Source organism: Peromyscus leucopus, chromosome 7 (assembly GCF_004664715.2).
Source record: "Peromyscus leucopus breed LL Stock chromosome 7, UCI_PerLeu_2.1, whole genome shotgun sequence".
In the NCBI taxonomy this organism is placed as follows: Eukaryota; Metazoa; Chordata; class Mammalia; order Rodentia; family Cricetidae; genus Peromyscus; species Peromyscus leucopus.
Window position 1 is genome coordinate 19316698 of NC_051069.1, and position 27796 is coordinate 19344493.

The window sequence follows — 27796 nt, forward strand, 5'->3', positions numbered from 1 at the left end:
CCGCGACGTCGCGGGGTCCGTGGTGGGAAGCGCAGGCCGCAGTGCATTTCTCTGTCCTTGACAGCCCTTCGCGTCACCATGGCTGCCCTGGCGGCTCTGCGCGGCGGCGTCCGCCGGCCTCTGCTTCGCGGGCTGCTGCAGGTGAGCCGTGGTCAATTCCGGGGGAGCCCGCCGCCGGCCGTCCAAGGTTCCGCCCTCCCGCAAGGCCGGGGCAGAGCCGCCTGGGGGTGGGGGTGGGGCTCGCCGGCCTCAGCGCCCACCACGCGCGCTCGGGGCAGTGTGTCCCCGTGTCCGTCTGTGCTGCTGTCACACTGGCCGGGACAGCGAGGCCTGGGCCTGGCCAGGCGCGATCCCAGGCTGCAGAGGTCCGAGCCTCTTTACAGGCCCAGGAGTTTCCTAGACGTTCTTTAAAGCCTACTTACGAGTTTATTGTCTTTTAACTTTTTTTTTTTTTTAAACCGGTAGCTAATCATTGGTTTAATTATTGGTCTTATCAGAACTGCGGCACTATGTGATAATCAAATGATACTATACAGCCGCTCCTTAAAAGCTAACAAGATGGCTACTCAGACAGTACAAGAAATAAAATATATTTGGAGCGAGTGCCTATTTTCTGGTTGTTGCCTCTTTTCTGATTGTTTTGTTTGCGGAACACTATAGTGACAGACCTTTGCAAGAATTTATTTCTGCAGATGTTGCATTCCAGAAAATGCCTAGCAGTCTTGGGAATGGGTGAGAAACTCCATAATGTGGTTGTGAAGCTTGACGTTTCCAATTTGGATGCAATAGGAAGCTTGGAAGTCCACCTACGTTCTAAGAGTCTGCAGTTAGGTCTGGACGGCTGACGTCTCGTTTCTATAATAATCAGGGTTCATGGAACTGGGTAGTGCTGGCAATAGAAGCTGAAAGAGAGCAGTGCTGTGCAAGAGATTGCGAAAGAATAATGCAGGCCGTGAGAGTGAGGGTGAAAGCCGAGGGTAAAGGAACCATAAAATTAATCTTACTTGAGTTGCTGGTGTCTGCAGTTCTAGTCCCTGCACAGGCAAGGCAAGAGGAGGAGCTTGAGCCCAAGGGTTCCAACCCATGTGGGCAGTTTGGGGATACCCAGTCTCAAAAAGATAAAAAAAATTCCTGAATGACTGGGATAATAGGGAAGCCAGAAGGAAAGTTTATTTTCTATTCTGGAGATGAGCAGTCCTCACCTATAAAATAAGTGTTCCCAAGAAAGACACTAGTGTCTTTTGCCTCCTAATCCTCTCTTCTCTTCTGTCTTTTCTCCTTCCTCCTCTCTTTCTTTTCTCTCTTTCCACTTGGTTTTGCTGTATAGGTCAGACTGACTTGGAACTCCTCTGTATCAGCCTCTGGATTATCTGGGATTGAAAGAGCAGGCTATCATGCCTAGAGGAGTTCTTGATCAGTTTCTTAGTTTCATTGGGGTGGCTGGAAAAATTATAGTGAAATCAGGCTCCCTGGGATTCCGAACAATGTTGCGTAGATAAGCCAGGTACTTGAGGTGTGTCAGAACAAAAAGCGTGCAGCGCCTTCTTAGTTTACGCTTAAGACTTTATAACCAAGTACAAATTACATTCTGCCTGAGAATAGTGAGCCTGAGCCGGTACAGTGGAGTCCACCTGTGTGTAATTCCACCCTGAAGAAGCTGAGGCAGAAGGATTGTGAATTGGGGACTCTCTATCCTGGGCTGCATAGTGAGAGCTTGTCTCAGAACAGTGCAACCAGAATAACCTTGGACCCAGGTATAGAACAGGAATTTGAAGGAGGGATTGCTGCATAGCATCGAGTACAATTTAAGGTCAGTGAGTCTCCTACCCTCTCACTCCTGACTTTGGGGTCTTCTCCACTTTCTTCTCCTCTGGGTCCTAATGACTTAAGTGTCTCTTCCCAGCACTGATTCCTGTCCCACTGAGCTGCCTGTGTCCCGGGCTCCTTTTACCACCTATGGGTTATGTAGCAGACGCTACGCTTCATAAAAGCTGGGTGTTTGTTTTAAGATGGTCTCTAAAATGCATGCTCTTCCTGCCTCGGCGTCTTGAGTATTGGAATTAACAGTCAGGTGCCACCACGTGTTTGGGATCCAATCCAAGTTCTCCAGCCCAGTTCACATTGTTAAACATTGGAGGTCACTTGAATTAAATTAAGCAACCATTTATTTAACCACTGAAATCCTTTTCTAAATAGAATGCTCAGTATTCCGTGCTGTGTTGTGGAATGGAATTCGACCTTTTACCCGCTGCGTGGGCTCCTTCACCTTTGCTTTCAAATACACACAAGCCTCTAGACGGTCAACAAACCTTTATGGGACTTTATTGGATCCGGTTATCTGTCTGTCTTTTTAACGCCAGTCTCGTGTAGCCCATGCTGCCCTTGAACTTCTGGTCCTTTTGCCTCCATTTCTCAAGCACTGAGATTGCAGGAATGTGCTGCCGTGTCTAGCATATTGGGCAGGCTCTTACAGTTATTTTAACATACAGTTGTTTTAACATACAGAATTCACCTGTGATTTTTCTTTTTTCTGTGTCTCTGGTTATACCTATACCTACAAAGGAGCAATAAAAAAAAAAAAAATGAGCCGGGCGGTGGTGGCGCACGCCTTTAATCCCAGCACTCGGGAGGCAGAGCCAGGTGGATCTCTGTGAGTTCGAGGCCAGCCTGGGCTACCAAGTGAGCTCCAGGAAAGGCGCAAAGCTACACAGAGAAACCCTGTCTCGAAAAACCAAAAAAAAAAAAAAAAAAAAAAAATGAGTGTCATTGTTGACAGTCTTGACCAGAGAAGCAAATGATCACTGGTCAACAAGCGATGCAGTGCTCTGGGGAGGGCAGTGCCTCAGGCTCCTAAGGAGTCTGTTATTGTTTTAGTAAGGTAGAGGTTTATAATGGTTCAGATGCCAACAGTAGAGGCTGTAGAGGACTTGACAGGACTTGCCTTCCCTGGCTCCATGACTTCAGGTGCTGGGTCTGCCAGGGTTCACATTCCTGTCTGTGAAAGGGGACCAGCAGTACCCATGGCTGCTCCTAACTTTAAAGGTATTCCGGGTCTTTGTGTCCAGCCCTCTGTACCCCATAGCAGTAGCCTCACTAGCCGTTGTCTGCCCTCCTGCCCTATTTTCTAGCCTGCTCCATTTATGCTGTGGCTGCAGTGTTTGTGGGAAAGCCGTCTGTGAGTGGCTGAGTATGGCGTGGACAGAATCCCGACCTTTCCCATGTCTGTAGCTACTTCTTAGGGCCTCAGCAAGCGGTCTCCCTGTGAGCCCTGCCCTCCGCTGCCCTCCGATGCTCGATGCTCGATGATGCTCGTCTTGAGTTTAGTGTAGGCTGATTGTCTCTCACAATGGGCTGGCGGCTCCCTGAGTCTCACGTGCTCTTTTCCTAGTTCTTCCCAAGGCTGACTCGGCTTCTCAGCTCTGCCACCATCCTGTAAGGTCCTCCTTTTTTTGCTGCTGTCTTAAGGTATTACTGGGATTTTGTTTTTCAGCCTTGTTAGTAAACGTCAGACTTTGTTCAGATGCTTGCTTAGCCCTTGCAGCCCTCGGGAAGATAAGAAGTAAAGGAAATCATGTTCTGTAACTCACTGTGTAGTGGGAAGACAGTGGGGCCATCTCAGGTTAAAGTTATGTCATGGAGGAACGATAAGAAGTGCATAGGTCAAATAAAATAAATCTAAAGAAGTTTTTAAAGGATCTAGAGAGATGTCTCACTGGTTAAGAGCAATGGCAGCTTTTGTGGAGGATAAAGGTTTGGTTCCCAGCACCTATATTGTAGCTAACAACCATCTGTAACTTCTGTTCCGGAGTTCTGACACCCTCTTCTGATTTCTTGGGCACCAGGCATATAAAACACAGTCAAAACATGTACACACACAAGCACACACATGCACACTTAAAAAGAGAAGAAGAATGTGGGTAGGATACTATGGAAGCAAAATAGAAGTCCCTCCTCTGCCAGGTCTGGTTGGGTAGGGTTCCTGGGTTGGCTGTACAGCTGAGCTGTGCTTGCCTGAACTGGTTTTATTCATTTAGCACATATTTATTACATAGTGTTCAGTGTTCCTTCTTCAGCTGTTATTAATTTTGAGACAGTCTTACTATGTAGCCCATGCTGGCCTCTGGTACTTTGCCTGCAGGCTTCCCAAGTGCCGAGATCTCAGGCGTGTTCTACCACACTGAATTCTGTCGTTCATTCTCCAGAATTTTGATGCTGGGAACATCATGACCCAGAACCATGATCCGGGTCTCGGGGTGATGGCATTATGTTTGGGGGAGGGGCAAGTGCTGATGTCAGTGTTCAGCACACACTTCTAAGACGGAAAAGTTACTCTGAAGGAAGAAATGATGGTGTCAGTATAAGAAAGAGTCAAACAATACAGGTCAACTTTGTTATACGTTATCTAGAAACAGAGTCTGACTGTAGCTTAAGCTGTCCTGGAACTCGCTAGAGAGCCCAGCTGGCTTTGGACTCAGGATCCCCCTGCCTCTGCTTCCCTAATGCTGGAATTACAGGTGTGTGCTCTCATCCTTGGTGGCCCAACTTATAAGTAAGTAAAGAAGATCCTGTAGGGTTTGGCATTTGAGCTTAGACATGAAGACTAAAAACAAACCAGCTGGGCCAGAGATGGCTCCGTGGGTGAAAGCAGCAGCTGTAGTTCAGATCCCTGGACTGGTGTTAGAAGTCGGATGTGGTAGTGCATCTTTGTAATTAGCACTCCGCCAGTGAGATGGGAGACGGAGATAGAATTGCCTGAAGTTCTTGGACTAACCACATAGGCAGAAACAAGAGAGGCTCTGCCTCAATCAGGTATCTCCCAATGACGTACACATGTGTGCCATGACAAATGCGCACACGCATGCAAACACATGCACACACACATGCACACGCGCGCGCGCACACACACACACACACACGTTTAATAAAAAAAAAAAAAAAAGGAAGCTGCCCATGGTGTCCCACACCTTTAATCTCAGCACTCAGGAGGCAGAAACACTAAGTTCGAGTTCAGCCTGGTCTACATAGTGAGTTTCAGTCCAGCCAAGGCTACAAAGTGAGACCCTATCACAAATAAACAAAACGAAGACCTCAAGTAAAGTTAGTCTACGTGATTTACTGTGAAATACTCAATAAAAACAGGCTGGTATTTCCCAAAGAAGAAAGGAGAGTCCAGAGTTGTTGAGGTTGAAAAGATTGTAGTTAAACATTAATTTTTTCAAATAAATATAACTTTTCAAAAGTACAGATAGTGATAGTGCCGGTGTATACAAGTCCATAAAGGTATACCATTATTTTCTGTTACATGCCCAGGACGGTGACTAGGCCACATACATACATGGATAAGTGTCCACACTTCTTACTATGTGTGCACATGTTTCATAAAAATAGCTTTGCGCTGGGCAGTGGTGGCGCATGCCTTTAATCCCAGTACTTGAGAGGCAGAGGCAGGCGGATCTCTGTGAGTTTGAGGCCAGCCTGGTCTACAGAGCGAGTTCCAGGATAGCCAAGGCTACACAGAGGAGCCCTGTCTCAAAAAAAACAACAAAATAAACAAAAATAAAATAGCTTTGCATATGCATATGGACAAGTGCTTACTAAACAGGACTGACTGCTTGAAGTTAAACATAAAGTTCTTAACCCAGGACTGATAACCACAGGCCTGTCTGGATTGCACAGGGCTACTGTGCAAAGTCCTCAAGTGTTTGATTTTGCTGCACAGACAATGTTGACCTTGCTTGGAGTCAACAGTGGTAAACTGGCAAAGTCACAGGTACCAAGGGTGAGGAGCCACTACAGGCAGTATGGGGAACGTCAAAGTCCACTGTAATGTGGGCTGCAGATGTTTTTATTTGTTTTTCAGGCTAAAGAAGCCAGGCAAGAGTGCATTTACATGTGTAGGGAATGATCCAGAAGGAAGAGGGAGAAATGATGTGCCATAGGAAAGGATGCGTGTGGCGTGAGAGCCCAGTGGACACATAGGAATCCTTCAGTGAAAATGTACCAGACACTTGCAAGAAAAGACTGAGTAAAGATGGACACAGCTCCACTTTACAGCAGCTAAGGGCATCATTTGGGGGTGATAATGGGCTTAGAGCCAGGGGCACACACTCTGCCACTAAGTGCACCTTCCATTCAGAGAGGGAACTGTTGAAGAGATATAATACACAAATTCTTGGACATTCAAGGATAGGAAATCAGTGCAGCTGGCCTTGCTGGACCCTGAGTAGGCAATCACTGACCGTGGACTCTGCCGCCTCTTGCAGTGTGTGCCACGTGCCTGTTTCTTGAGTGTGTCTGTGCTGGTTCCTTCCATAATCTACTTGCTTGTGGCTTTTCTCTCTGGGCTCTAACCTCTGCTCTTCCATGGTGTTGGCTGACTGAGGTCTGACTGGCTTCAGCCCCTCATGATGATTCAGCTTAAGTACTGATTGTCAACTGACCCAGGCTCCCAGGGTGCCAACCAGGGTAAGTCTAGTCCATTCTTGGTGCCATCAGCTCTGCTCAGAACTAGTGATGGAGTTGTCTTGTAGGGACTTAAGGTTGCCCCTTATGGAGGAAGAGTGTGGCTGGTGGCGATGACTTGCGTGTTTACCATATCAGAACTTTTATTCAGAGCTGTACTGCAGATAGTGTGATAGTGGATCAGCAGATTACATATAAACGACACCCTGATTTATATGTGTAGAGGGTGTGTTTGTGGAGGGCAGCCATTGAGCAGACACTTGGGCCTTGCCTACTTGAGCATAGATGTGTTTCCTGGTCATGGCTGAGTGCACTGTCCCTTAAGGGGTTGTGTAAAGCTCAGAGCAAAAACAAACACGTACCTTCTTAACTAGCAACTAATATCATGCATTGTGTTAATATCAGATTTAAATAGTAGGATGAAACATGTTTTTCAGTGGAGCGTGGGATTTGAAGACCACTGCTCAAACCAAGGACTCTTTCTCCTTTGAACCCCAGGGCTAGCTTGCTTATGGTACTATTCTTGTTGTTTTTTTTTATCAAACTCTAAGGAATATGTCCAGGTAATTTTGACACTTCTCTACAAGCTTGTATAGCTGCTGGAGTATAAGGTCCATGGTAACAGATCTCAATCTTTATAATGCCCTTTTTTTTTTTTTTCTTTCTTGTTTTTTGAGACAGGGTTTCTCTATGTAGCTTTGGAGCCTTTCCTGGAACTCACTCTGTAGCCCAGGTTGGATCACAGAGATCCGCCTGCCTCTGCCTCCTGAGTGCTGGGATTAAAGGCCACCATTGCCCAGCAATAATGCCTTCTTAAGGTAAATAAGCTCAAGTGTTTTGTTGAACAAAGAAGGATCAAATAGTTGTATGCATGTTGGTCATCTCTCCATGACACAACAAAGTCTGTGAAAACCTCTTCAAAACAGAAGATATATTGAAATTTTATGATATTAACATTTTAAAATCAAATCCAGATTAAGTTGTTTGTATAGCAAAGTTGATTGCATGGCCTTTCCCCGTCAAAATCTCTCATACTTTCCTTGAGAAAAACCATTTCTGTGGAGCCAGCCACTGCTGTTCTAAAAAGTATGCCATGTCAAGCTGCCATTTGTGTATACTTCTGCCATTCAAACACTGTGAAAACCAGTTTGGTTACCATGGCTGTTCCTGTTTATAACTCCATTGTCAAACTTATGTTTTGTTCTGAGTCTTAAGTTGAACGTTTTAGTTATCTGCATTCAGTTAGGACAGCATGTTTGCTTAATCTGTGAAAAGCTAAATTCTTGGGTCACCTGCAAGTCTAGACTTTTGTGGTCTGTTTATTGCTCTTTGCATGAGCTATAACTGCACACTGTGACTATCAGTTGAATATATGCTGTTTATTACTCTTTGCATGAGCTATAACTGCACACTGTGACTATCAGTTGAATATATGCTGTTTATTACTCTTTGCATGAGCTATAACTGCACACTGTGACTATCAGTTGAATATATGCTGCTGCTTTTGAATGTTAGGCTTGCTGACTCCAACTTCAGATCAGTTAGGGCTCTGAACTCTGTTCTACATTTTCAGAATGTTTCCTTTGTTAACATTTGTTTCCACAAATAGTGTGGAAAGAATTAAGATGTCTTTCTTTCTGTTCCTTTGGGTGTAGTGCTGAGGACCAACCAACCAGAACCTCACACATGCCAAGCATTCCCTCTACCACTCAGCTGTACTACAGCCCCTCTTTTACTTCTTAAGAATTATCTGGTAATATAGGCTATATGACATGAGGTATGTTTGCCTTGTGTAGATCAAGAGACCCTTGCTGGAAGGTCTTAGGGAGTAATAGCAAGTTTTACTTAATTTTTTTAAAAATAGATTTTCCATTCAGTTAGTCTTTTAAAAAAATTGTGTGTGTGTGTGTGTGTGTGTGTGTGTGTGTGTGTGTGTGTGTACCATGTAAATGCTGGTGCCCATGAAAGCCCTAAGAGGATGTTGGAGCTCCAGGAACTGGAGTCAAGGTAGTCATGAACCACTCAGTGTGCATGCTAGAATGCAGTCTGGGTCCTCTCAAAGAGTATCCTCTTCACCACTGTCCCTGCATACTTCAAAATTAAACGATGAGAACTGTGAACCTGTAAGATTACATAATTAAGAAGTTAATGTAACTTAAATTATATTTTACTCAGGAGGCTGAGGCAGGAGGAGTGTGTGTTCAAGGCTACTCTGGGTCCTAATGAATTTGAGGTCAGCCTGGCAGTATAGGAAGGTGCTTTTTCAAAACTGTAGCCCAAGGCTAGAGATGGAGTTCAGCTGAGAGAGTGACTGCCTGTTATTCACAAGGCCGGGGTTTGATCCGCATCTCCAAAAACCCAAGTGTGACTCAAGCCTGTAAGCTGAGCATTTGGGAAGTGGAGAGGCAGGAGAACCAGAAGTTCAAATATTTCACTATACAGTGAGTTTGAAGCCAGCCTGGTTCATGTGAGATCTTGTCTCAGAACCAAAAACAAAACCCTCAAAACAAACCCACCAAACAAAACCACTAAATTGTAGTAAGTATTTACTTTATAATTAGGAATCCTTTTTGTTGTCGTTATGTTTACTTACATAGTTTTAAGGGCTAGAAAGCTAGCCCAGTGGTTAAGAGCTCTAGCTATTCTTGCAGAGGACTTGAGTTCAATTCCTAGCACCCATACAGCAGTTCACAACTATCTATATCTCCAGTCCCAGGGGATCTGATGCCTTCTGTCCTCCATTGGCGCTTCATGAATGTGGTACACAGACATACATGAAGACAAAATGCCCATACACATAAAATAAATAACATTAAAAATAAAGTTTTAGGGGTTGGAGAGATGGCTCAGGGGTTAAGAACACTGACTGCTCTTCCAGAGGTCCTGAGTTCAACTCCCAGCAACCACATGGTGGCTCACAACCATCTGTAATGAGATCTGGTGCCCTCTAATGGCATGTAGGGATACATGCAGACAGAACACTGTACACATAATAAATAAATCTTAAAAAAAAAAAAGCTTTAAAATGGCAATTCGTCAGAAGTTAAAATGTATGTTTCCAATGAACAGCTTAGCAAAAAAGAAATATTTATTATAACCATTTTCCTTGTGATTTTTAAAAGTGGTGTATATAGATTGTGTAAAACTTAAAAACAAACGTGTAAAAATGAAGAAAATAATCTTAATTCTCTTATTTATTGCTAAGTATAAAATCAATGGATGAATTTTAAAATATTGTAACATAAATATTTATTTTACAGGAAGTAAGATGTCTGGAGCGAAGTTATGCATCCAAACCCACTTTGAATGTAAGTATAAATTTAATAGCACTGTATAGTTTCAGGAACTTAAAGGGATATAGCTAGTAGAGCTACACTGTTGCTAGGCACAGTGGCTGATGCTTGCCATCTGCGCTGTCAGGAGCGTGAGGCCAGAGGCCTGAGGATTAGCAGCCCTGTCTCAAGCAAACAAACCAAACCACAGTTGCATATATTTATGTCTTGAATATATTTGAAGATTAACAGGGTTATGCAGTAGTTAGAGAAAGCTAACAGTGCACACACTAAGTTCCTGCATTATCACAAAAGTTTGTTCAGTCCATAATTCTCCATAATCCACTACAAAACAGTCATCCTCTAAAACTGTGGAGAAACTTCCTTTAAAAATTCCTTTAATATGAGGGGCCCGCATTGCATTGTGGGTGGTGTAGTGCAGTGGACATGTGGGAGACTTGACAATGGAGGGACTGACTACGTGGGGTAGACCAGAAGGACCTTTCCTTCATTTCCTAGTTACTGCTTTCTGCCTTTGTTTATAGCTTCCCAAAGTGACACCAAATCTTTTCATCCTTTTAATGTATCTAATGTTTAGTAGGAGATTGTAGAATCCAAATGTGAGGAAAATGTGTTTTATAGTATTGATGAGGACTTTTATCTAGCTTTCCTTATTTTCTAGTTTATATGGTTCTGGCTGTGTCCTAATTGATACTATTACATGTAGCCTACACATCTGGATTATTAGCCCAGAGTTTTGTCAGTAAAGGAGCTTTTGGGTAGTGTTGTTTGTTTTTTTATTTTAAAAGCTTTATGAATGGAACTAGAGAAATGGCTATGTGGTTAAGAGCATTTGCTGCTCTTCCAGAGAACCTGGATTTAGATCCCAGTATCCAAGTTACCGGTTTTAAAACTTTGTTATTGTTGGGTATGGTGGTGTACACCTGTAACCCTAGCACTCAGGAGGCAGAGGTAGGCAACTCCGATTTCATTGCAGCCAGGACTACATATCAAGTTCCATGCCGGCCAAAGTTACATGTCATAAAAACAAAACAAACAAACAAAAAGAAAACCAAAAAGCTCCCCAAAGAAACCAAACTCTATTATCTGGGGTTTGTGCATGCGTGGTGTGTGTGTATATATGTATATGTATGTATGTATGTATGTACGCACGTGTGCGCTCGTGTGTGCATATACAGATGGAAGTAAGAGGACAACCTTGCAGACATTTTTCTTGAGATCAGACTCAGGTTGTAAGGTGAACATTGAAAGTCCTCTACCTGCTCAGCCACCTTGACTGCCCCATTTCTTAAGGCTTTGACTAGGCAAAACTTAAGCTTCTGGCCTTAAACCTCCCAGAGAGAACTGGGAAGGGTTTTTATGTCTGCTTTAGAAATTGCCTTAATTTCTCCTCCACCTCACTCATTCCCTCTGTTGTGTCCACGCCCTGCATCCTGCCCCCCAGCCACTGTGGATTGAACCCAGGGCCTTGTGAAGGCTAGACAAGCACTCCACCACTGAGCTAGACCCTAGTCTTGCCTTCCTGCTGTGCCTTAAACTGTGGTGTGTCATGGTGCTGTCCACCTGCTCAAACATTATTTTAATCCTTGCTAACTAAGGATTCATAAGTGGTCTGATTATGAATGTTTATTAAATGAAATGGCATTTGAGTATGCCTATGCTAATTTTTACCTTTTTCTGCCTTGCCAGGAAGTGGTTATAGTAAGTGCTATTCGAACTCCCATTGGATCCTTCCTGGGCAGCCTGGCCTCTCAGCCAGCCACCAAGCTTGGTTCTATTGCAATTCAGGGCGCGATTGAAAAGGCAGGTCAGTGATTGCATTGTTGGAGTTGAGGGGGCAAATGATTGGGGGACACAATTGTTTTGCATATATTGTATATATAACAGAAATTACACGGTTCCTACGCATCTAAATCCCCTTGTTCTCGATAGGAATGAAACTCAAAACTGACAGGAAAAAGAAATTCCTGCCCCATGTCATGTAATTTGCTTGGTAATCTGCCCCCCCCCCCAGATGGTTTAACAGTCCTAGCTGTCCCGGATCTGCCTGCCTCTGATTCCCAAGTGCTGGGATTAAAGGTGTGTGACACCACACCCAGCTTTGCTTGGTAATCTTAATTATTAAATTGAATATTGGGGCTGGAGAAATTACTCAGTGATTAAGAGCACTGGCTGTTCTTCCAGAGGACTTAGGTTCAGTTTCCAGCACCCACATGGCAGCTCACAGCTGTCTGCAACTTCAGTTCCAGATGACCCTATGCCCTTTTCTAGCTTCCCTGGGTCCTGCATGCACGTGGTATACAGACACACATACAGGCAAAACACCCATATACATAAAAAAAATATATATATAAGTAAGATCTTAAAAAGAGCTGGGTGGTGGTGATGCACACCTTCAGTCCCAGCACTCGGGAGGCAGAGCCAGGTGGATCTCTATGAGTTCGAAGCCAACCTGGTCTACAGAGCGAGATCCAGGACAGCACCAAAACTACACAAGAGAAACCCTGTCTCGTAATACTACAAAAAAAAAAAAAATCTTGAAAAGAAAGAAATTGAGTAAATCCAAGACATTCCTTTCTGCTGTTTTTGAAAGGGATCCCAAAGGAAGAAGTAAAGGAAGTCTACATGGGCAATGTCATCCAAGGCGGTGAAGGGCAGGCCCCCACAAGGCAGGCAGCACTGGGTGCAGGTACAGTGAACACATTTGCTTTTATACTTCATGGTCTTGAAGTGTCAAGGTCATTTCAGCTAAGTTAGTAAATGCGTGACTCTTTCAGAAAAATAAGATTTGTAGACTGAGCCACGTGCTCTGTTTTAATTGTACAGTTGTATTTGAAAAATGGCTGTTTCTATTTTTCTGAAGTATGATTTATGTTGGCTTTAGGTTTACCAATTTCTACTCCGTGTACCACGGTAAACAAGGTTTGTGCTTCAGGAATGAAAGCCATCATGATGGCCTCTCAAAATCTCATGTGTGGGCATCAGGTAAGAAACATCTTGTTTCATCTGTCACTTAAAATAATTCCAAATCCTAGAAAATCCCAATCGTCTAAGCACATTTATGCTGCATTGGTGAGATTCATTCTTACTTCTGTTGTATGAATATGAGTGTTTCACCTGCATGTCCGTGAATCACATGTGTGCCTGGTGTTTGGAGCCCAGAAGAGGGCATTGGATCTGCTGGAACTGGAGTTACAGACAGTTATGAGCCACTCTGAGGGTGCAGGGTATCAAACTCTGGTCCTGTGGAGAACAACACATGCTCTTTACTGCTGGACCCCATTTCTAGCCTCCCTCCCACTGCCTTTAAAAAGATTTATTTACTTTATTTATGTGTTCTGTCTGCATGTATGTATGTGTGCCACGTGCATGTCCGGTGCCCATGGAGGTCAGAAAAGAGTATTGGATATCCTGTTGAATGGTTCTGAACCACCATGTGGGTGCTGGGAATTGAACCTGGGTCTTTGGAAAACCAACAGGTGCTTCTAACCATTGGCCATCTCTCAAAGCCCCCCCCCCCATTTGTTTTTTGTTTTTGTTTTTTTTTTGGCTTTTTTTTGGGGGGGGGTTGTTTCGAGACAGGGTTTCTCTGTGTCGCTTTGGTGCCTGTCCTGGATCTCGTTCTGTAGACCAGGCTGGCCTCAAACTCACAGAGATCCGCCCGGCTCTGCCTTCTGAGTGCTGTGATTAAAGGTGTGCGCCACTCCCACCCCTTTTTTTTGAAGATTTATATGTGTATGTTTGTGTGAATGAATGCTGCATGTAGACAGGCAGCTGTGGAAGCCAGAAGACGATGTCGGGTCCCCTGGAGCTGGAGTTACAGGTGGCTGTGAGCTGCCTGATGTGGGTCTGGGAACTGAACTCCAGCCCTGAGATTGTTTTCTGTTAAACTCATGCCCAGTTTTGGCATTTGTGAGGCAGAAGCAGGAGGATTGCAAGTTTGAGGCCTGTTGATTGAAATCTTATCTTTGTCTGAGACTGAGGAAGAGAGAGACTGCTCAGTGAGTGTGCTGTGGCATTCAGCGGCTGTTCTTTGGCTGTGTCTGGACTTAAGAACTAACATTTCCTCAGTTTTCAGATGGAAGGATACTGAAGTAGCCATTGATAGAAAGTTACAGGGATAGAGTGAGAAAAACAGAGGTCTTCATTAGAATTTTTTTATTTCTAGACATGCTAGTTTACCACTGTGTATCACAACCAAGCTAAAAGGCAGTGTGACATGTTTTCTTATCACTTCTCACATATGTAAAAACCATACTTATGGGGCTATAGAAATGGCTCAATGGTAAGAGCACTGGCTGCTCCTCTAGAGGATCTGTGTTCGGTTTCCAGCACCCAGATGGCGGCTCACATCATTTCCACTCCAGTTCTGGGGTATCAGGCATGTATGTGGTACACATATATGCAGGCAAAATACTCATGTAGTTGGCTTTTTTTTTTTTTTTTTTTTTTACTCTACCTAAATAAATGCCTGGCCTTAGCTTGGCTTGTTTCTAGCCAGCTTTTCTAACTTAAATCATCCCATTTCTCTTTAACTACATTTTGCCTCTGGACTTTTTACCTTTTTTTATTCTATATATTTTTCTTTCCTTCTTACTCTGTGGCTGCTTGTGTGGCTAGCCCTGGCATCCTCCTTTCCTCCTTTTCTTGTCCCTCCCTCTTCTTCCTCTCTGCCATCCTAGATTTCTCCTCCTATTTATTCTCTCTGCCTGCCAGCCCCACCTATTTCTCTCCTGCCTAGCTATTGGCCGTTCAGTTCTTTATTAGACCAATCAGGTGTTTTAGGCAGGCAAAGTAACACAGTGTCACAGAGTTAAACAAATGCAACATAAAACAATGCAACTCATCTTTGCATCATTAAACAAATATTCCTCAGCATAAGCAAATGTAACACATCTTAAGCTGATATTCCACAACAATCATATACATAACATATAGAAAATGGAAACAAAAGACCAAACCATACTTCTGTGCTCCCTTTCAGAGAATAAGAGGGTGCATTGAGGTCTGAGCTACTGTGACAGGGACCTTATCATACAAACAGCGTTTGCACACTCTAGAGACTTCAGTTATAGAAGGCATAAAAGGAATAAAGTTTTGTGTTTTTCCTCACAGTGTCTCATTTAGCCCAGGCTGGCTTCAACCTCACAATGTACCTGAAAATGAACTTGAACTCCTGATCCTCCTGCCCCAGTTTTCCAGGTGCTAGGATTATAGATGGGTCCCACCACACCCAACTTCTAATTTTAATCTTAATTGTCACTGAACATTTGAAACTGTTTTCTTCTAATCAGGGTCAGGTGGTAAAGAGGGCATTCGCCATGTGACCGTGGTTAGTGAAGCCATACTGGATACGCATTTGTTGACAGCTGCATATGTAGAGTGCAATAGACTGGCAACTCTGAACTGACCTTGGCTTTCCCTTGCTGCCGAGCAGGATGTGATGGTGGCAGGTGGCATGGAGAGCATGTCAAATGTCCCGTATGTAATGAGCAGAGGCGCAACCCCGTATGGTGGGGTCAAACTCGAAGACCTGATTGTAAAAGACGGGCTAACCGATGTCTACAATAAGATCCACATGGTGAGTGCCACTTTAAGAAATGGGTGTGTGTGTGTGTCGGTACTCATGGAAGCCAGAGGGTGTCAGATCCCCAGGAGCTGGAGTGTCCCCAAATGCTGCTTTAGTAGGGAGTGCCATTTACTTCATAACCCTCAACTTTTCATAACATATATTTTATTTTATTTTATTTTATTTTATTTTATTTTATTTTATTTTTTTATTTTTTTTTTCGAGACAGGGTTTCTCTGTGTAGCTTTGCGCCTTTCCTGGAACTCACTTTGGAGACCAGGCTGGCCTCGAACTCACAGAGATCCACCTGCCTCTGCCTCCCGAGTGCTGGGATTAAAAGCGTGCGCCACCACCGCCCGGCTACATAACATATATTTTAAATACTGAATTTTAGGGTGGGTTCTCTAAATGTTTTAGTCATTCACTTTATAAAAATATTTTACCATATCCATTTCTTTAGTGTGGATCACCTATTAAAAAGCTGCCCCACACTAAAATGGCAATTCTGTTTCTTTCCTGCTGCTATTTGAAGACAGGACACAAGGGAGAAGTCCCCTAGAACAGAGGAAGGGAATTTAGAGAAATGGAACTAAACTGCTAACCATTGAGTTATGCAAAGGTAATTTTTTCAAATTTCGCAGGGAAACTGTGCTGAGAATACTGCAAAGAAACTGAATATTGCACGAGGCGAACAGGATACTTATGCTATCGGCTCTTACACCAGAAGTAAAGAAGCATGGGATGCAGGGAAGTTTGCAAATGAAATTACCCCCGTCACGGTCTCAATAAAAGGTAGAGGAAACATTCCCAAAATAGAGTTCACGTTTTTAGACATTTGCTTTTTCCTTGTTTAGATTTTACTTTGTTTGTTTGGGGTTTTGTTGGTTTATTTGTTTTGTTTTTCAAGTTAGGGTTTCACTGTGTAGTTTCGGCTGTCCTGGAACTCACTCTGTAGACCAGGCTGGCCTTGACCTCACAGAGACCTGCCTGCCTCTCCCCGAGTGCTGGGACTAAAGGTGTGCACCACCACTGCCCGACTAGATTTTACTTTTAATAGATTTTCTGTGTTGTAGAACTGATGTTTCCATTTTAAATGAGTGTTATCTCTGTTTATCTGAGCTGAACATATTAACAGTTCTGCATAAGTTAATAAAGGGAAGGGTCACAGGTCATCCAGGTACACAGTGCACTAAACTTACTATTTCTATAAAGTATTTTTTCCCATTTATTTCTTCGGTTTTGTGCTTATGAGGCATGTGCATGCTGTAGTGTGACCTGCAGGAGACGGTTCTCTCCTTCTACCATGTGAGTTTCAGGCATTGAAGTTAGGTCCTCAGGCTTGTGTACTTACTGTTTTCAAGAAAATGTATTTATTAGAATTCTTTCTCTTGTAAGTGATGGACAGCACATTACTTGATACATCTTAAATTTATTTTTAAACAGATTTTATTCTTGCTATTTTGTGTGTGGATTCTATGTACACAAGTACAGGTGCCTGATGAGGCTTGAGGTGTTGGATGCCCCACGCTGGAGATACAGGAGGTTGTGAGTTGCCTGATGTAGATGTTGAGAGTCAAACTTGAGTTCTCTGGAAGACTAGTGTATGCTCTCAACCACTGAGCTGTCTATCCAGCCCTGCTTACATTTATATGTTATTACTGTGCATATGTGTGTGCACATGTGTGCTCCATGGCCTGCATGTGGAAGTCAGAGGACAATTTTGTAGAATCAGTTTGTTTTTTCTACATTCACGTGGATTCAGGGGATTAAACTCAGATTGTCAAGCTTGTGTGGCGAGCATTTCTGTCTGCTGAGCCATCTCACTGACCCTAAAAAGTATTTTTTAAAAGGAATTTGTATTAGAAGCCGACTAGGGTCACCTCCCAGAAATGAAGGATGAATGGCATCCGCCTCTAGAGCCATGTGCATGTGTTCCGAGTCAAAGAAAGAGGCCTTCTCCCCAGCGTCACTGGGGTAAACCCATGGTACAGACTCAGTGGTTTGGATCTCTTCCCTGCGTGCTCACTGGGCCTGGGAGGTGAACACTGGTTCATGCTGCACTGGCTGGGCGTCCACCCTGGGAGTACACACACTGTATGATCGCAGTGAGGTCTGTGACCACAGACGCTGGCTGTGGAGGCACAAGCCTTTAATCATGGCACTTACATTTGGGAGGCAGAGGCAGGAGGATATATGTGCATTTGAGGCTAGCCTGGTCCACATACTGAGCTCCAAGACCACAGGACGACATCGAGAGACCACATCTCAAAAGGAGAAAATGGGTTGGGAAACAATGGGAGTTGTTGGTGTAGGCTTCACATTCTAGATGAACACTTGTTTGGAGTGGCCCAAAGCCTGGCCACGTGTCTCAGTTTCTTTGTTGTCTTGACTGGGTGACTGCTTAGTCTCTCAATTTCAGGTAAGCCAGATGTGGTGGTGAAAGAAGATGAAGAGTACAAGCGTGTTGATTTTAGTAAAGTGCCAAAGCTGAAGACTGTGTTCCAGAAAGAGAATGGTGAGTGGTAAGAAGTCAGACAGAGGGAGTAACCTGGGTCAATATGCAATGTTTATCCTTGGGTTGGCCTAACGCTTTTTTAAGATTTGCTCTATGTGTTTGGCCTGCATGTATGTCTATGCACCACTTCGTACCTGGTGCCCATGGGGGTTAGGAGATGACTTCTAAACCCCTGGGACTGGAGTTACAGTTGGGAGCGGCCATCTGGGTGCAGGGAACCAAACCTGGGTCCTCCGGAAGAGCAGCCAGGGCTCCTAACTGCCAAACCACCTCTCTTTAGCCTAACAATCGAAACAAAGTAATTGCAGAAAACATCTAGATGTTATTTACCATTTTTAGAATACTGTATTGGTATAAAATTAGCCAAATAATTTAAATTCAATGTAAATTGTTTAACAGTCCATACCTTCAATATATAAGTCCTAGTCGGGGGAGCTATCTAACATGACTGGAGAACTGATTTTCACAGGCAGGCATCTCCATAATTTGTGAATTGAAAATACACATTTACATGTTAATACATTCCTTGGGTCTTCTGCAGATGGCTGTGTTCACTGGTGTGAACAGGGCCTTACTTAGCGTATGTTAATCCTGAATGTTGAGACAAATGGAGTCTGTGTTCTGACTATCCTTTTGGAAGGAATCAAACACAGGAACTCACATGTTAGGCAAGTATTCTACCGAGTGACATGCTTAGCCCTGAATTTCTGAATGGTTGGAGCTCTCAAGTTTGAGAAAATAGGAGCTCTTCAGGGTTGGCTGTGTGCAGCTGTGATACTCTGCTACTAGTTTTCCCTCTTTCCTGACAGAATTGCTCAGTTCTAAGTACAGACATGATCAGTCATTTTTTTGTCAGCATCATAAAAATTTTATTTTATAAGAGTACATGTTGCTAGGCAGTAGTGGCATATACCTTTAATCCTAGCACTCAGGATGTACAAGCAAGCATATCTTTTGAGTTTGAAGCTAGCCTGGTCTTCAGAGTGAGTTCTAGGACAGGGATACATAGAGAAACTCTGTCTTGTAAAACAAAAACAAACAAACAAAACAAAAAACAAAAAGAGACAGGCATGAAAAAAAAAAAAAACCCTAAAAAAAGTATACGTTAAAGTGGGCATGGTAATTCATCACATTGATTCCAGTTCTTAGGAGACAGAGGCAGGTGGATTTCTGTGAATTCTAGGTCAGCCAAGGTTGCATAATGAGACTGTGTCTCCAAAAATAAAAGGCAAGGAGATCTGGGTTTGAGGCCAGCCTGGTCGACAGAGCAGAGCAAGTTCCAGGACAGCCAGGGCTACACACAGAGAAACCCTGCCTCAAAAAACCATAAATAAATAAATTAAATAAATAAATAAAATAAATAAACTAATAGTTTATTATTAAAGTAGCTTCATTGACAATTTATATACACAAAAATCTGATTTAAAGTATATAGCGAGTGCTTTTAGTATTCACTGATACTCAACTTCAAGTGGAGAATACCTGATTCTGACATGGATTTGGAAAATACATAGTGTGCTATAGTCTGGCTATGCAGAGATGCTGAGAGGAAACAGGAGTTGGCCACATGCCAGTGCCACCACATGCTTGAGCTACCTCCGAAGAACTCGGCTAAACTCCCACCAGGCACAGTGAATGGCAGACATCCACTGTGGAGCTAGCTCTGTGCATGTTTCCCCAGGGCAGAAATTATCGCCAGGCCTATCTCTAACTTGTATATATATATATATAACAACCAGACAGTGCTCTGTGGGTATTTGTGAGAGAGAAGAGGATGGACTCAGTGAGAAGAATGTGACTTCATTTTTACTGATTGCAGGCACAGTAACAGCTGCCAACGCCAGCACACTGAATGACGGAGCAGCTGCTGTGGTTCTCATGACTGCAGATGCAGCCCAGAGGCTCAATGTTAAGCCGCTAGCCCGAATCGCAGGTAGATGTTCTCACCTTGTTTTTCCTCTTTTCTTTTTCTGGTATTGGGAACCCAGGGCTTTACACATTGTCTTAGTCAGAGTTACTACTGCTGGGGTGAAACACCATGAGCAAAGCAACCTGGGGAGGAAAGGGTGTATTCAGCTTATTCTCCCACATTACAGTTCATCATTAAAGGAGGTCGGGACAGGAACTCAAGCAGGAACCTGGAGGCTGGAGCTGATGCAGAGGCCATGGAGAACTGCTCTGGCTTGCTTCTCATGGCTTTCTTAGTTATGCAAGACTACTGGGGTCCAGCCTCTAATAGTCTTTTTCCCAGGGTTCCAGAAGAGACGCTACTAGTGGCGGGAATGAATCTAAGTACACCAAGCTCTTTATTCTTTATGAAGTGTACACATACACTTTGTTCTTCTGAGTCAAAAATCTATCTCCACAGCTTCAATTCTCATACGTAGCTCCTTTCTTGCGTGATATCTCTCTACATTTTTCTGCTGTCCTCTCTAAGTTCTGTCGTAATTTTCCCATCTCATTCCTCCCCATCTTGTTCCTCTAATCCTCTCTTCTAGTCCTCAAGTCTCTGTCTTCTGGTTCTCCTCAAGTCTCTCAGGTGTTTCAGTTATATACCCATACTAAGCAGCAATTCTATGGCCAAGGAAAGGTCATTTAGACTTGAATTCTTACAGGCCCACAAAGGCAGATAAGAGTTTTTCTCAGAGGCCGGGCAGTGGTGGCGCACGCCTTTAATCCCAGCACTGGGGGGGGGGGGGAGTGCAGAGCCAGGCGGATCTCTGTGAGTTCGAGGCCATCCTGGTCTCCAAAGCAAGTTCCAGGAAAGGCGCAAAGCAACACAGAGAAACCGTGTCTTGAAAAACCAAAAAAAAAAAAAAAGAGTTTTTCTCAGGTAGTGACTGTCAGGCTTTCTTTTACAACCCAAAAGAGGAGTAGTTAAAGGAGGTAGGGTCAACTAAGAGCTAAAATCGATTAATATATAAGAAAAAGGGAATTTATGTGCTCAAACTACATTCCTAGAAATGGTTAGGTAAAATGTTAGGAGTCTACAATGTTAGTATAAATCATGAGTAAAATAAAACTGTCTACTTTTCTTTGGGGGTTTTAACTGTCTCAGTTTTAGAGTTTTAACTTGGCTGTGCCATTTTTTCTGGCAGGGCAGGGGTAGCTAGGCAGCCTGTGTCACAGTTTGATGTACCTGGTGTGTTAAAAGCTCTTCTGTTCTAAGGAAAGATAAAGCTTAATTTGCACAAGAAACAAAGCTATGTACCTAACAGCCACCTGGCTTAGGTGGTGACTCCATATGGATATTTACCTTAATTCAGGAGACTAGCTGGTGGTCTGGAATGCTTATCTGTCTGCCATTTGTCCTTGGGTATTTGAGAGGAATTTCAGATAAAATGCATTTGTCCTGAGCTGGCCCTGGCCTTGGATGCTAACTAAAGGAGATATCTGATTCTAATGCTTAAAAAAGAGAAACAAAGCCTGGAAGAAGGAAGCCTTGCCTATGTGACTGTAGCAGGAATCTTAAAGGTACTTATTAATAAAATCAAACCCGAGGCCAGTTATCAGGGTCAGTGCTGGTAGATCAGAGAGACAGAACAAGCCACAGCTATCTCACCTTGCCAATTCCTCAGCTGGTCCTGTTTCCTCAGACTGGAAGCTTCTGTGTCCTCATCCCAATAGCTCTCAGCTGAACTGCTGCTTAAAAGCCTGAATGCTTAATCAGCCACATGTTTAACCAGCCAAATGCTTAACCAGCCAAATGCCTCTAGTTTCTGGTCCTCAAGCCTTATATACCTTTCTGCTTTCTACCATCACTCCCTAGGATTAAAGGCTTGCTTCCTGGGATTAAAGGCGTGAGTCACCATGCCTGGCTGTTTCCAATGTGGCCTTGAACTCACAGAGATCCCAGATGGATTTCTGCCTCTGGAATGCTAGGATTAAAGGCGTGTGCTATCACTGCCTAACTAGTGGCTTTTCTGTTCTCTGACCCCAGATAAGTTTATTAAGGTACACAATATTTTGGGGAACACAATACCACCACATATGACTGTTATCCAAATATCTTAATTGTATAGGGAAATACTATGCCCAAAGAATGATCAATCCACACTGTTGATTCTTAGGAAAGAGAATCAACTAGGGAAGCTATAATAGCACATGAAATTTATTGCAGGAGACAGCTGATATATTTAAAAGCCAAATAAAACCAATACTCCTTGAGCCTTGTCTTTATGCTCTGGAAAAATCCTTGACTCTTCCAGGTAGTAGCTTTGCCATAGTCAACTGAATTCCTACTACATATTTTTGCAGCTTGTAGCACTTAGTCTGCCTTATTACAGAACCAGGACCACTAGTCCAGGGATGGTACCACCCACAATTGCCTGGGCCCTCCCCCATCAATAACTAATTAAGAAAATGCCCTACAGGCTTGCCTATAGCCTGATCTTATTGATGCATTATCCTCTCCTTAGATGGCTTTAGCTTGTGTCAAGTTGACATAAAATTAGCCAGTACACACAAGCTAATCAAGTATTCTGTCCTCTATCCCAGCCCTCCTTTTGGGATAGGGTCTCACTTAGTTATGCAGGCAGGCTTGAACTCACTCTATAGCCCAAGCTAGTTTTGATCTTGTTATCTGCCTGCCACAGTACCCTTGGCTAGGATTATAGGCTTGTGCCATAATACCTGTCATGACAGTTTTTATTGTTTATTTTTTTAATTAAAAAAATTGTGAACTGGGCAGTGGTGGCACATGCCTTTAATCCCAGTACTTGGGGGGCAGAGGCAGGTGGATCTCAGTGAGTTCAAGGACAGCCTGGTCTACTGTATGAGTTCCAGAATAGCCAGGACTTTTATACAGAGAAACTGTCTCGAAAAACCAATAAAAGTGTATGAATGTATGTTCTTTCCTCTGGAGGCCTGGGTTGCTTTCTTTGATTGCATTCCAACTTTAGTTTTAAAAATAGGGTCTCTCCTTGGTGACACATAGTAATGGAGTTAGCTGTTTCTATTTTGATTGAGGTAGAAGTTCCTTTAATATTTTTGCTAAAACCTGCTTTATATAATGATTTAAGGGGCTGGCAAAATACATTAGTGGGTTAAAGGTGCTTCCTGCTAAGCCTGATGACCTGAGTTGAATCCCTGGAACCCACATGGTGGAAGGAAGAGAACTCATTCCCACTAATTGTCTTCTGACCTCCACAGGAGCCATGCCACACATGTGCCCACTCATACAAAATACCCCCCCACCTGCCACCCCAATTTTCTTTTTCTTTTTTTTTTTTTTTTTTTTTTTTTTTGGTTTTTTCGAGACAGGGTTTCTCTGTGTAGTTTTGGTGCCTGTCCTGGATCTCACTCTATAGACCACGCTGGCCTCGAACTCACAGAGATCTGTCTGGCTGTGCCTCCCGAGTGATGAGATAAAAGGCATGCACCACCACTGCCCACCCCACCCCCCAATTTTTTAAAGGGTATTATTTAAAAACAAAAAACATGCCAGACATGGTGGTGTATGCCTTTAATCCCAGCACTCAGGAGGCAGAGGCAGGGGGATCTTTGTGTTTGAGGCCAGCCTGGTCTACAAAGGAACTTGCTTAGTAGGCCAGGATGCTAATGCTGTTAACACAGAGAAACCTTGTCATGAAAAAATCAAAACAAAAAACCTCCTGTTATCCATCCTATATGAATAGGAAAAAGGAAAAGGCATGTTTTACCCACCAGGCTGCAGGTAAAACAAATATGGAAGTGGGAGTCGAGAGAAACAACATCAGTCACTGTGTATGTGATGGGCTATAGCTAGAGTTTTCTGGTCCTGCCTGGCCCATGGTCAGGACAAATCTCTCTCACCCGCCAGTCCTGCAGCTGCTCAGACCCAACAGAGTAAACACACAGAGACTTACATTGCTTACAAACTGTATGGCTGTGGCAGGCTTCTTGCTAACTGTTCTTATATCTTAAATTAATCCATTTCTATTAGTCTGTAAGTTGCCACATGGCTCATGGCTTGACAGTACCTTACATCTCGCTTGTCATGGCAGTGGCTGGCAGCTTCTCTTTACTCGGCCTTCCTGTTCCCAAATTCTCCTCTCTCCTTGTCCCACTTATACTTCCTGCCTGGCTACTGGCCAATCAGTGTTTTATTTATTAACCAATCAGAGCAACACATTTAACATACAGAACATCCCACAGCAATGGGCAGTGGAGTTCAGAGAGAAACAACATCTGTCACTGTCTGTCTGTGTGGTGGGCAGCGGAGGTCTGAGGTCAGCTTTGTGGAATTGGTTCTCTCCTTCCATCTCTCCAGGGTTGTAGGGATTGAACTCAGGTCTACAGACTTGTGCAGTGAGTGCTTTACTGAGTGAGCCATCATGTCAGCACTCATCTTCACCTTTCAGATCTGCTGGGCCCTCTGTACAGACCTGAAACAGAATTTGCTTTATAACACATTTAGCTTTTTATTAGCTTGTCTTGGGTTGTATTTGTGGTACTTGGGATTGAACTAACAGCCTCATGAACTCTACCCGAGTTATACAACCAAACTCGATTATTATTTTTTTATTTTAAACATTTATGTATAGATATGCGTCAGCATGTGGGAATGGGCACTGTTGCCCACCAGATGCCCATGGAGGCTATGGGGTTAGAGGCAGTTGTGAGATATCTGATATGGGTGCTGAGAACTGAACTCTGTTCCTCTGGTAGGACAGCACATGCTTGTAACTGCTCCTAGACCAGTGGTTCTCAACCTGTGGGTCACAACCCGAGGGCCAAACACCCCTTTCACAGGGGTCACATATCAGACATCCTGCATATCAAAAATTTACATTACGATTTATAACTAATAAAATTATGAAGTAGCAATGAAAATAATTTTATGGCTGGGGGTCACCACAACATGTGGCTGTATTTAAAGGGTCGAAGCGTTAGGAGAGTTGAGAACCACTGTCCTAGACAGCACTATAGTCTCTGACCTCTGCCTGGGCAAATCAGTGTCTTAGAGACTAGTGCAGTTTTATTAAGAATAGAATCTTACAAATACGTAGCTGGGTGTGGTAGTACACACCTTTAATCTCAACCCTCAGAAGGTTGGGGTAGGCATGTCTTAAGGATGAGTCTACCCTGATCTACAAAGTGAGTTACAGCTCGGGCAGGGCTACATAGCAAGACCCTGCCGGTAAAAATAAAAAAGAGCAAATATAGTCACATATGGCATAGAGATTAGGCAATGTGCATTTATTTGTTAGCTTCCCTTTTGAGTCATATATATATATATATATATATATATATATATATATATATATATAACATATATATTATATATGGATGAACCTCTGGGTATACTAAGAGTTTAACATTGTTTCTTTTTGCAGCATTTGCTGATGCTGCTGTAGACCCTATTGATTTTCCAGTTGCACCTGCCTATGCTGTACCCAAGGTAAGAAAAGGTGAGGGGCCTATACCCATTTTACTAACTTGTGCTTTGCTTATTGTATCAAGATTGCAGTACCCACATTGTTGTCTGTGCTTTCAAAGGCAGACATACCAAGCCTGTGGGAAGATATTAAGGTCACAGGCAAAGAAAGATACTCAGGATGCTTAGGGGTTCAGAGATCTCAGATGTGTACAGCAAATATATGCTTTCAAGAGACATCCTCACCTTGGCCTTTTGTGTGACAAGGTCTTGCTAAGCTGGTCTTGAACTTGAGATCCTCCACCTCAGACTCCAGCGTCTTAGGATTGGAGGTGTGTACAGCCTCATCCCACTAGAGTTGACATCTGAGAATAGTACACAGATAAAGAAGGGAGTGTGCCTGAGATAATCTCACAGCGTTTCTAAGGAAACTGAGGGACGTGTGGGGACAGACAAAACTCTGCGAGAATATGGAACTAAGTAGCATACAGCCAGCAAGGTAGATCTTAAGGACATATAGCAAACAAAATTCTGATTATAATACAGAGAGAAAAGCAAAATCTGAAAACAAATCCTTCCAAAAAGAAAAGGAAAAAAAAAAGCCCTTCCTATTTAAGTAACTACATCAAGGGGAAATATAAACCAAAACTGTAAAATTTCTAGAAAATATCTGGATAACCATCTCTGAAATTTATCTTTAGGTTCTTAAATATGCAGGATTGAAAAAGGAAGACATTGCCATGTGGGAAGTAAATGAAGCGTTCAGTGTGGTTGTACTGGCCAACATTAAAATGCTGGAGATTGATCCCAAAAAAGTGAATATCCATGGGGGAGCTGTTTCTCTGGGCCATCCAATCGGGTGAGTATCATACACATAATCCCTCCTAAGCTAATAGCTGCCTCTCTCTCTGTCAGCTGCTTCCCTGTCGCTCCTGCTGCTCTTTGATGAGCAGTTTTCCTTCCCATCATCTTTAAGATGAACATATTTCTGATAGATAACATCCAGCAGGGACACAGACCTAGCACATCTGCAGCTTGAAACCTAACTGTCAGAGTCAGGGTTTCTACTGCTACGACGAGATACCACACCAAAGTAAGCTGGGGAAGAAAGGGTTGGAAGTGAGGACAGGAACTCAAACAGGGCAGGAACCTGGAGGCAGGAGCTGATACAGAGGCCACGGAGGGGTGCTGTCTACTGGCTTGCTCAGCCTGCCTTCTTCTAGAACCAAGGCTACCACAATGGGCTGGGCCTTCCCCATCAATCTCTAAGAAAGTACCTTAGTTGTATCTACAGCCTGATCTTATGGAGGTCTCCATTGAGGCTCCCTCCTCTCAGACAGCTCTAGCGTATGTCAAGTTGACAGAACAGTGCTGAACAATAAAGAAACTAATGCCCAGGCTTTCCTAAGAGCTGTAACCTCTTCCTGAAACTCATTTCCTAAACTTAGAAGTAGTTAACTCAGCCACAAATTCTGGCTAATAAGGTTTTCAAGAAGTTTTCTGGTTAGTCCTAAATTCTGTCCTTCATTAAAGAACCAAATGCTTTCTTGATCCTAGGATGTCTGGAGCCCGGATCGTTGTTCACTTGGCTCATGCCTTGAAGCAAGGAGAATTTGGTCTGGCCAGTATTTGCAATGGAGGAGGAGGTGCTTCTGCTGTGCTGATTGAGAAGCTGTAGACAGCCTGTTTTAGGAGACAGTTCATGTGACCAGAAACCTTGCTGACGTGAATGTGACTCCCTTAAGCCAGCTTATGTTCAACATAAGCTACTTTGTTTTTTATTATTTTTTATTAAAATTAAAAAAAATAATCACATCCAAAAACTTTTGAAAATACAAATAAAAATTTTTCCTTTAATTTTTTGGTAAACTTGAACAGTCTGACACTATACTTGAAATACCAATGTAGGTGCTAGAGATATGGTTCAGCAGTTAAGAGCATCTGTTGCTAGCCAGGGGACTTTGGCACAGCCTTTAATTTAAAGCACTCAGGAGACAGAGGCAGGCAGATCTTTATTGAGTTCCAAGCCAACCTGGTCTACAGAGCTAGTCTCATGACAGCCAGGGCTGCACAGAGAGACCCAGTCTTGAAAAAACAAAACAAAACAAAAAGAACATCTATTGTTCTTGTGGAAGATGTTTGATTCCCAGGACCCATATTTGGTGTTGCACAACCAGGGAGGTCTTGTCTTACACAGGATGTTGCAGATGCCAGAGAAATGAGGTATTATTCTTCCTTTTCTCACTAGCTGCTGATATAAGTAAAGGGAAGCCATCCTAGGAGACACTTTGTAATGAGTTCTCTCCTGATTAGAGCAGAGTAGAAGATCCAGCAGTTTCACATCTAAATACACCAAAGAAATAAAGTCACAGGTGGGTTCCTTCAGGAAGGCTGCTGATCACCATTACAACAGCAGTGACAAGGCTCCTCGACTTTCTCAAGCCCCCAAACCACCTGTTTAGCACCCAGCAGACTTCTCATTCTGCCATTAGAATGAACAGAATAAGACTGTGGCTGTTTGTGTTCTGTTTGTTTTTGAACTTTAATCTTTGGGCAGTCAAAATTGGTTTCAAATAAAGTTATGTGAGTACAAATGAAAA

General features: G+C 43.3%; 1 protein-coding gene across 1 annotated transcript; it reads left to right on the forward strand.

Moving 5' to 3' along the window:
• Positions 1–27796, forward strand: Acat1 (acetyl-CoA acetyltransferase 1). The gene is made up of 12 exons (XM_028864967.2): positions 1–141; positions 9723–9770; positions 11445–11562; positions 12349–12444; positions 12640–12740; positions 15193–15336; positions 15966–16116; positions 17744–17839; positions 19659–19772; positions 25156–25220; positions 25898–26055; positions 26754–27796. Exons 1-12 carry the CDS (start codon positions 79–81, stop codon positions 26872–26874), a joined length of 1275 nt encoding a protein of 424 aa, XP_028720800.1. The 5' UTR covers positions 1–78; the 3' UTR covers positions 26875–27796.